Raw genomic sequence first — 10,586 nt, 5'->3', positions numbered from 1 at the left:
GGTCAACAAGTTTGGCAAAGCATGGCCAACAAACAAGGCATTGTATCCAAGAGCTTTTGTAACCTACAAAGTTGTATACGATGGTTTTAAGAGGATCAAAATCCATTTTAGTTTGTTCGCCTATTATGTTGAAGTGAGGAAATCATTGACCTTGGATTTATCGGTGTAATTAAATAGTGGAGCGGAGCCGGGTATGCGATATAGTAGATGTTTTTTTTCTTGTTAAATTTCTTTATTCTTTATCACTACTAGCTGCCGAGTGGCAGATCCGACTCTGTTCGCTTGGCTTGCAGTGTCAGCAGTGATTTTTTTTCACGCCAAATTAACACTAGCCACTAGCCACAGCCAAATGAACGGAGTCGATGGATTTTTAAAAAATGGCGCTGCTAGCACCTGGACGCTCAATTGGTCCATCGCAATATAAATTAGTATAGAAAATAAATATCTGCAACATAGACAATCACTGTTTGCAACATAAAAAATATGGTGAAAAAGTTGTTAGTCACCCATTGATGGTGGGAAAAAAACACTGCTACAATATCTGTTTCGTGTTGCATAGAAAATTTCAATTCTCATTAAAAATGCAACATCCACTTTGCAACATATGTATAAAAATATATGTAACATCGTAATATTTAGATCAACTTTAACAACATTCATATAAAACAATTACTTCTTATAAAATATCTCAAACATTTGAAACATATGCTTACACCATGAAGCAAATCTAGCTGCTAGATCCAACTAGCAAGCGCGCCGACAAGCTGCTAGATCCAACTAGCAAGCGCGCCAACAAGCTCCCCGCTTGGCCTTCTACCTCTGCGATGCACCTCTGCCCGCGCCGCCTCAGCGCACGTCTCGGCCCGTCCATGTGCTGCCTCCTACCGCCAATCACTTTGTTTTTTTAATGTGGCTAGTGGCTAGTGTTGATTTGTTACGAGAGAAAAGTACTATTAGCCGGCTGGTGACTGGTGAATATTTCACACGGCAGAACGCGGGCGGTCAAATCGGCCGCCAATATTTTGCCAGCCAACATCCAAACACACTCTAAATGCATCAAATAGATTCAATATTTTTCATCGAGGAAACAAGTTGAACATCGGTAGTTACAATAGATGGATACATAAGTCATATCTAACGAATTCATAGGGAAATATTGAGAATTCCAAAAAAACTAATAAAACTTAAATTTGCGCTATTTTATTATCTCCACAACCATTGACGAAGTGGTTGCGGGTCACCGCCCGGCGGCTGCGGGTCGCCGTCACGGTGCCGCCGTCGGTGGCAGGAGCTAAGAACGTGACTCGCTTCAGCAGCGGGGAATTCGGGGACTTCATGGATGCCGGCTGCCGGACGATCGAGCAAGGCTCGAGAACAAGAACTCAACTGCGCATCTGTTCACCATGGCTTTGCTTATGAAGGCTCAATGCCGGACGGAGCTCGACGCCGCTTTTTTATTTTTATATTTTTTAAAAATATTTTTTATAGAAATATATTTTCGATTTCCGCCCAGCAAGAGGGCGGCAGGGGGCCTACCGCCGACAGAGAGGCGGTAGGGGCCTACATATAAATAATTATATTTTTTTTTCGCGGAAGGCTCTGGCGGGAGCCTGCCGCCCCTCTGCTGGGCGGCAGCCACCAGCCGCCCGGTGGAGGGGCGGCAGACAGCCCGCCCGCCCGGTGGGGGGCAGCAGGCTCCCCCCAATATAAAAGCTGAGCCCCTTCCATCGCACCCTCATTTCCTGCCCACGAGATCCAGAGAGGGGAGAGGGAGAGGGGAGAGGGAGAGAGGAGGGGTGATGGAGCTAATTCCACCGGCGAAGCCCTGACGGATTTTGGCCCTCAGATACATCTTACAGCATTCTAGCAGGTATCCCTTTACATCTTGTGTTGTAATACCTCGAAACAATGTGAAATCTTTAAACTCTAATAATTTGGACAACACCATCTCTATCGTACCATCCGCTAATGGATCCAACTTCTTACTGATTACAAGATGTGTCATGATCTCAAGAATTATACTAGATTTTTTTCGGTCCATGAAAATCCAACAGAATTGGAGGCAGCCATTGCCTTATGCTGCAATAGCAATAAGGTACTGTCATTCTAAGTTTACTATTCTATATTTCATTATCTAAAAACTAAATCTATTCTAATTTATAATTATTTTAGAAACAAGTCTATAATAGTTGAGAAATATTAGTTACCTGCGGTTCGGATTCAAAATCCGGCAGAGCTTCACCGGTGGAATTACCTCACTCACCCCTCCTCTCTCCCTCTCCCCTCTCTGGATCTCGTGGACAGAAAATGAGGGTGCGAGGGAAGGAGCTCAGCTTTTATATTTGGGGGGAGCCTGCCGCCCGCCCGGCAGGGGAGCGGCAGGCTTCCGCTAGGGGGCTCTGTGCAAAAAAATTTATGTTTATTTACATGTAGATCCCTACCGGGCGGTAGGGATATGAAACTGTAAAATATGAAATCAAAAATATATTTCTGTAAAAACATTTTAAAAAAATATAAAAATAAAAAAGCCGCGAGCTCGACCGGATCGGACAGTGCATATACTCGAGTCGGAACTGGAATGTGGTTTGTTCTACCTTCGGAAACGGGAAACCTTTCCGGTTCAAACCTGTTGATTTGGAGACGGAACAGCTTTTTTAAAAAAAATAAAAGGAGAGACGGAAGAGCTTTGGCTCGGGGGAATTATTAATAAGTAATAACTTTTTTGCTCCTTTCAAAAAACTTTTGATAAAGGCTAAAACCTTTTTTTTACTAAATCTTGAAGTTGAGCGCCACGTGTCAGGACATGAGGGTGTCGGTGTGACCATGGGTTATGCATAAAACCATAGAAAAATAAGAGTAGGTATGCACAGCGCGAGATGATTGCTATTTTTAAACGGCAGGCATTTCGATAATAAATTGAACTAAATTTAAACAGGTTTTGGGTGTAAAGAGTGCTAGTTTTGACATCCACTTATCGTGAAAACTTAAGACAGACAGAATAAAAGGGACAGAATGGCAAAAAAAATGTACAAGGAAACAAGCCGAAACTAATCAGTTTTACAAATCCTCAGATGCGCACTACAAGGAGTGACAAATCTCATTTTTCGCCACGACCATCCTAATGGTCGAATCCACAACACAGATTACCGAATGGAAGCAAATATCACACCAACCAAGATGGCATCAACAAATGATTTCTCAAGACTAAATGGCCAGTATCCACATGTCCATGAAACAAGCGCAAAAGCAAAACCACCAGTCTATTAGATCCAACTATCCTGTGTGTCTTTTTCCAGCATCTAACACAACACAATGCCTATGGCAATTCACATCTACAGCCAAATTGTAGAGGGTTTGTTTGGTTGATCAGCTGAGTCAGCAATGGGAGGCCACAGCTCCAAGGTTTTATTACCTGCTTTTCTTGGAGCAATCAGGGCACTTGTACTGCTTTATCTGATCCGCTTTCGCCGGTGTTATCCTCACGCACTTGCCGTGGAACCACCGCTCACAAATGTCACATCCGATCCAGAACTCGTTCGAGTTGTACAAACCGCCGCAAGTGCCACAGAGGGTTTCGCTGTGCTCTTCGTCATCCTCGTACCCATCTTCAACAGCCGTGGATCTCGAGTTCTTTATCTTGCCATCATTTGATCGCTGCATAACAAAGTAAAATGCCCCTGGTTATTAAAACGACGTTTTCACGACGTGAAAACGACGTTTTCACGAGAAAACGTTCTCGTGAAACGGACGTTTAAACGTTAAAACGTCCGTTTAAACTTTAAAACGTCCATCGTTTCATTAAAATCTACCCTCCATTCGTTTCGTCGTTTTATCGTTTTAATAAGCCTGAAAATGCCAGTCTCTGTAATAGCTCAAAGGCAGACGGTTGGATAATGATTTGACAAAGAACAAACAGATTAATAGGGTTGTCAACATGGTACCTTTGTTGAGTGCCTGGATTTGCCGCTGTTATCAGCACCAGACTTATTCTCCCTTTGCTTCCGGTCAACCATTGTTTCATAAACAGATGGATGATCACTGATCATGTTAAATAAGCGCTTCCTGACAAACAAAGAATAATATAATGAGTGCGAGGAAAAAAAAAGAGTCAAGATGTCCAATAGTGATGTCCATAAACCATGCTCACTGCATTCTCTAGAAAAGAGGTGGTGGATGCTGTTGCAGTAAATTCAAAACAGAAGGAGAATCAAGGACACTAACTACTTCACATTCGGAGTGAACCATAACTTCTTATTGTCACCTTAACAAGGGTTTGTTAAGAATATCCTAAAGGGGTCACGACCTGAAAAGAATTACAGTGCCGTATGATACCTGTCCCCTTGTAGTAGTAGAATCGTTATTGATACTTTTATACTAGTGTCACCACTTCTCTTTTTTATTACTATATTGCTACCTCCTTTTATTATCATCACTTTCCTCTATTTTGTGACACGTAGGATTTCATCTCCAGCGGCTTTGTTGTTGTATGATAATTAACCTGAATTGTGTAAACAGAGAGATTGCTTCTAATGTATAAAAGTGAAAACTGAAATGACCTTACAAAGCAACTACCACAGAAGATTTTTTAACATTGTATGGAGGATGATCTTTAGCAAGATAGTATTACAATTTCACAAGACAGTCTGGAAATTATCCTATATAAAATACCCCTTCATCCACAAAGTGATGGACAAAAGCATAGAAACCATGTATTTAACACAATGAAATAGTCCCAACAGCAAGCATGCCGACAGCATCGGTGGGAAAACACTTCAAGAAACAATTTAGCAAAGCATCGCCACTAAGACTTCAAATGCCCAAGAAAGCATCACGTTCACTTAAAGCACAACAAGTGGATAGTGGGCATTCAGTAAACTATTTTGGCTTAAGTAACATAAAACAAAAATACGAAGAAAATAGGATGACTTCACCCTGGCAATTGATTAGCCCTATACGGTAAAAGGAACTAGCACAAAACAAAAGGAAACCAGTTTTAAAAAATAAGGACAGAGTCAAAGCCAGGCAGAAATTGTACGAGAACTTCATTCATAAAGCACCTAAGTAAATTGATGAAGTGACCGGCGAATTGGCAGCCAAAGCTCAGCAAACCAACCAAACCTATATCTCTATGATGAACAAAGATTATAAATCTTGCAATCAGTGTTCTAAAAAACGTTTTTAAACGTCGTTTAATCTTGATTAAACGCTGAACGGTGGCCAAGCGTTGCGTTTAATCACAGTGTCGTTTAATCACAACACACGTTTAATCATGTTCAATCTACGTTTAATCACAAAAAACTCTAAACCATAGGCAAGCGTTCGCCTAGCGTCTAGCGTTTTTTAGAACCTTGCTTGCAATGGGCATGAAAGTCAGCCATTCAAGTAGGTCAACAACCCAAAAGATACTGCATTTGCAGGGATTTGTATGGTACACCGAACTAATAAAATTTAAGTTAGGAGACTTGGAAAACTATATGACTAAATACAGCAAAGACAGATAAAAATGGACATTTCCAATAGCTTTCACAATATCCGATTAGCCTGAGAAATTCAAATTGGTTGTATGTGCATAAGAAAACTGGTATGCTTTTAATGGTTATTAAGATGTTCAGATTTCAAGACCTGGCTGTACCAACCAGTTTGGTCCCAGAAAGCTCAGTCTGTTTTGACATAGTTCGCTTTAAACAAGAAAATTTAAATGAGAGTTGATCAAAGTGGCGCATCCAAGTATAAACTCATTTGTAGTGCAACACCTTAAAACCTGACATTCGAAATGGTGAAATGATAAATTCCCCCTACTGAAAATATGCACCCTCAGTGAAACTCCAAACGCAAACAACATGGAAAGCTGAAGATTACAGACCAACTTGTAACATTCAACTGGGCTATGATTCGTCCAAGACTCCAAGTATACTAATTCAAAAATGTAGGGTAGCACGGCCAATCGCTATCTTCATACTACAATCAGAACGCAAATCTGAAAAGCAGAAATGGATGGGTATCCAAAAGATCTAAGTTTCAGAAGCATTCGACAGGGAACTTCCAAATGCCTTTTCCATCAACGAAGAAACATTTGTACATTGTGGCCACGGTAGGGAACCAAGGAACAGAGCATGTAAAGAGAATAAAGAAAACACAGTGGTAAACATGGCCCCATTCAGAGCAGAAAGATAAGGGAAAAGGTGGGGCGAAGCGAAGGAAGCACAAGAACCATGTGGGCACACACACATGCCTCAGGTGCGGTGAAATAAAATAAGCAATCCATCAACCCCACGCGCACAGGCGCAGCATCACGCAGACAAGACAAGAATCGAATTCGACGGTTACCGGAACCAAATTCTTCAGACCGAGACGGTCAATTTAACACACAGAGCGAAAAGGGGGCGGTGCGCTCCCTCTTCCAATTCCGGATGGAGGGGCCGGGGCGGGCGTAGCCAAGTACCTGTCGTTGCCGTTGAGGCGGGCGGCATAGAAGTAGGCGACGGAGATGAGCCAGGCGTCGGAGTGGACGGCGACGAGCGAGAGCCAGTCGCGGCGCTTCATGCCGTCCCTGGCGAAGTTGATCCCCAGCGCGGGCTCCGGCATCTCCGGGGGCACCTCCTCCGCCGGCAGCGCCACCTCCCAGCCCCCGTTCGGGAGCCCGTACAGGCACAGGTTCTCCTTCTCTGCAGCCCAACCAGGCAGAGAGCTGAGCCAATCAAACCCCAACCAATGGACGGCGGAGACACCGCCAATCCAGGAGTCCGAGCCCCAGATCCGATCCGGTCGTACCTGGGTCGCACAAGCCGTAGAACTCGTCCACATCTGCAAGCACAGCCAAGCAACGGGAGCCGCACGGGGTGAGACGCGAGATCCGGAGGAGAGGCCAGGCCGCGCGCGAGAACGGCCGGGGGAGAGGGAGAGGGAGGTGGGGGGCGTGCCCTCGGCGTACCGGAGGTGAGCGCGCGGACGAGGCCGCCGCGGCGGGCGGTGTAGTCCCTGTAGATTTCCCCGACGCTGCGGGGTGCGGAGGAGACGGGGGCGGCCGCCTCCATCGGCTGCGGCGGGGCGGTGTCGGCGGCGCCTGCGGTTGGGGAGCGAGGCGAGAGGGGGTTCCGGGTCAGGCCGGCGGTCTGACACCGGGCCGGGATTTAAGGCGAGGGCAGGGCGGTGGGCCCAGTCCACGGATGGAGCGGCCGGTGGGGCCCGCCGGTCGGTGAGCGGGTTCCCGGGTTCACGTGGAGGGCGCGGGCCCAGGAGGGGTACAGGAGGGTGAGGGGCTGCGCGGTGGGGTGGGGCTTGACGGTTAGGCTGACCTGGCGCTGGCGAGGGTGGTCGGGATCTTCTGTGCGGGGACATGGAGTAATTGTTCTTAAAAAAAGGACATAATAGCATTTGAGCAATTTTTTTAATAATATGTATCTGTATTTCTAGATAAGGAAAACATATATGAAGATGTAGAAATATGGACACGTACATAAAGGATACAAAGACAGGTGTCCCAGCCAAACTTCACGAAGGACCCCAAAAAAGATAAAAATTACATCCATGCCCCTAGATCCTTCGAGAACCACCAAAAATAAAAAAGAACATAATGAAGGACCATGAGCCTTTGAGCAAGTTGCCTCCACTGCTCCCACGTGCGTGGGTCCTACCATGTACTAACTCTCCTTCACATCGAGTAGATGCTGCGCCCAACACTTGCAGCGAGCCATGCGGCAGGAGCAGTGCTCATTTTTTTTACCTTTTTTCTTTTATTTCTCCTTCCAAAAAGTTGGTGCAACGAATACATAACTCTCTCTCCGCTCGGGCCGCCCCCCCTCGCAGGCGGCTCCAGCGGCCTACTCACTCCGCCGCCGCTCCTTTCCTCACCCTCCCTCCTTCACCTCGCCGCTGCCGGAGAGGACGCCGGATGTCCGTGCGGGCCTCGAGGAGGGCAGCTGCGAGGCTCCCCCCCCACGGTGGCGTGTGGGATCTCGTGTGGGCGGTGGCCCTGGGCCTCAGATCCGGCGCCGCCCTGGCCGGATCAAGGGGACAGCGGGGCGGGGGCCGCCGGTTGTGGGTGGAAGGGCGGCTGTCGGCGCAGGATGGCGGCGGCTTGGCGTGCACGGGCGGCGGCGGTGGTTTGGCGAGCACGGTGTGCACGCATGCGTGCAGACCGCGGGCTGCGCTGGCAGCCGCTGCGCACGTGGTGGCTCCTGTGGCGGCGGTGGCCGGTGTGTTCACGGCCAGGGAGGTGGCCGGTGTGCACAGGGAGGTGGCGGCCAGCGGCGGCTCTGGCCGGTGCGGTGGCGCCGGCTATGGCTGTGGCCGGGACCCGCTAGGTCTGCCTGCTCCGGGCCTTGGCGGGTAGGAGCTGGTGGGGCTGGAGGTGTCCTGCGTGCGGGCATCGGGTACTCCGGCAAGATGGTGGTGCTCCTCTTCTCCTCGACGGCGTTGCTGGTCCGGCGCCGCCTTGGTGGTGGGGTCGGGGGCTGACAGGTGCTTGCTGGTGGTGCCGTGGTGGCTCCTCGGGCTGTGCCGGGCTTCTCCCGGTTGAGGTGTTGTGGTGGCGGTGGGGTGCGGGCTTCTGTCATTGGTTGAGAGCGTGCGGCAGGAATGGCGTTTTCCGGGCGAAAGCCTCCACCGTTGGTGGCAATGGTGGCGGCGCCCTCGGGGCGTCGCTTTCCTTGCTGAGGGCACCATTAAGGGTTACCATGTCCTTGCAGCACGGGGTCCCAGGGTGAAAGCCCAGTCCGCTGTAGACGTGCGACGATGGCGCCATTGGCATCGTGCCCTTCTTGGAGGCGCCGCATCTGGTGACCCGTCTCGATCTGTGGCAGCGGTGGTGGTCGGCTGGTGGTGTTGCCTTGTGCGTTGCGGCTGTAGTGGTACGCTTGGCCCATGTTGCCAGGGAGGTGCAAAGGGCCCATGGGTGTGTAGCCTTGAGTTGGCGTGCTTCGTGCAGTGGTGATCTCGGTGACGGCTGGGCGAAGGTGTTGCTCTCAGAGCAGGCTCAGGTATCCGAGTCCTTGGCAGAGGAGTGTGAGGCGGTGGGTGAGGCGAGGCCCCCACGTAGAGTGGCCAGGATCGGTGGTTTCATTCGTGCTGCGACAGGAGTGTTCTGCCGAAGCAACGCCAGAGTAGAGGGATCGACGATCGTGTGTTTGCTGCTCAATGGTGATAGCCCATGGTGGAGGAGTTCAGGTGGCCACTTAAGATTGCAGCGAGTTGCGGCTTTTGGCGTGGCACAGCGTTGGGGACGACGGCGCGGTTCGTGGGTGGCTTCTTTGGCTCCTCTCCCAGGTTGTGGTGGTGTAGTATTTTGTTGTGTGAGTTATTGCGTGCGTTGTTTATGTGGTGGTGGTGTTCGCTTCTGTAACACCCCGGGTGTTAATTACCAGTAATTAGGGTTTGTCACATACTTAGCATGATCATTAGCACTAATTCATTCATGTATAGAGACATTAAATAAATTTGTATAGCATTTTAATACATATAATGTTGAATTACTTTTAGAATGTTTCCTAGCACGAGTTTATACAATTCCACAATTAAATAATATTAAAAATGCATAAATATGAAAGATAGTAAATTTGTTTTGAATGCCAAATGACGCATTTATCATCCTGGAACAAATTTTCAAAGACAAATCAATTAAAATTTCTAATTTAAACATTTAATTACATGAAATGATAGTCGTTGTTTAATTCAAAGTAGCCATGTTTGAGCGACTTTTAAATTTATTTTGACTTAATACTAAATTTGTGACCAACATGAGAATTTTAGTCTATCTAATAAATTTTGGAGTAGATTCACGGTGGAGTGATATTTTCTTGATGGCACTGTACAGGGACAGGATATTTATCTCTATCACTCTCTCACTCTCGGAAGTCTCCACACACCAGCCAGTTCGCCTGTTCCCGAAACCTCTCGCACGCACGTTCACCCCTTTCTTCTTCCTCAAGTAGAGCCGAACCGAGCTTCTGCCGTCGGCGTTGCCCAAGCCGCTGCCTGGCCCCTGCCGTCCTTCCCGAGCTCCTTGCCACTGCCTGCCCTCTTCCCCCTCCCCACTCGCGCGCTGCGCTATCGCCAAGCCCAACTCCAGAACCGGGCCACCATTAACGAGCTCAAGCTCGAGCTCGCCCCTTTTTCCAATACTCCCCACACAAGCCACCAAAGTTCAATTCCTCGCACAGGTAGGAGTCCCACGAGCTCATCCCTCGATCCCCACACTCGGCCGGCCGAGTCCCTCGCCGGAACAGCTCTCCCCAGTGACACAGAGCCACCATAGGCGCCGCCATGGACCTCAACGTCGAACCACACCTTCCGGTCACTGTTTTCCCCGAACAACGGCTCAAATCAAACCTAGGGGATGCACTGATGCTCGTGCTTCCCTTGTTCCATCGCATTCCACGAGTTTCCGCACTCGTTCATCGCGCCGTCGCCGCCACCATGCCGCTGCTCGCCGCGGGCTGCACGCCCGCGGCTCTGCGCCGCGCTGCCGTGCGCGCCGGCTCCTCCCGGCTGCGCTAGCCACCGCGCCGCCATGCCCCGCCGCTGGACGTCCTCGCCGCCAGCGGGAGCTGCTCGCCACGCCACCGGCCATGGCCGGGTAGGATCTTCTG

The 10,586-nt window shown here is 48.9% G+C and overlaps 1 protein-coding gene across 2 annotated transcripts; it reads right to left on the bottom strand.

Annotated features, from left to right (window-relative positions):
- Positions 1-3,038: 3,038 nt before the first annotated feature.
- LOC120659727 (PHD finger protein ALFIN-LIKE 2-like) lies at positions 3,039-7,116 on the bottom strand. Of its 2 annotated transcripts, XM_039937952.1 has the most exons (5): positions 6,932-7,116; positions 6,772-6,804; positions 6,443-6,665; positions 3,942-4,062; positions 3,040-3,654 (listed from the first exon to the last, which is right to left on the bottom strand). In XM_039937952.1, the coding sequence occupies exons 1-5, from the start codon at positions 7,032-7,034 to the stop codon at positions 3,409-3,411; spliced, it is 726 nt and encodes a 241-aa protein (XP_039793886.1). In that variant the 5' UTR covers positions 7,035-7,116; the 3' UTR covers positions 3,040-3,408. The 2 variants fall into 2 exon arrangements, with proteins under 2 accessions (XP_039793885.1, XP_039793886.1); XM_039937951.1 differs by having other exon boundaries at positions 3,039-3,654; positions 6,443-6,804; positions 6,932-7,087.
- Positions 7,117-10,586: the final 3,470 nt, after the last annotated feature.

Source organism: Panicum virgatum, chromosome 2N (assembly GCF_016808335.1).
Source record: "Panicum virgatum strain AP13 chromosome 2N, P.virgatum_v5, whole genome shotgun sequence".
Taxonomy (NCBI): domain Eukaryota; kingdom Viridiplantae; phylum Streptophyta; class Magnoliopsida; order Poales; family Poaceae; genus Panicum; species Panicum virgatum.
This window is presented reverse-complemented; position numbering and strand designations above follow the sequence as displayed.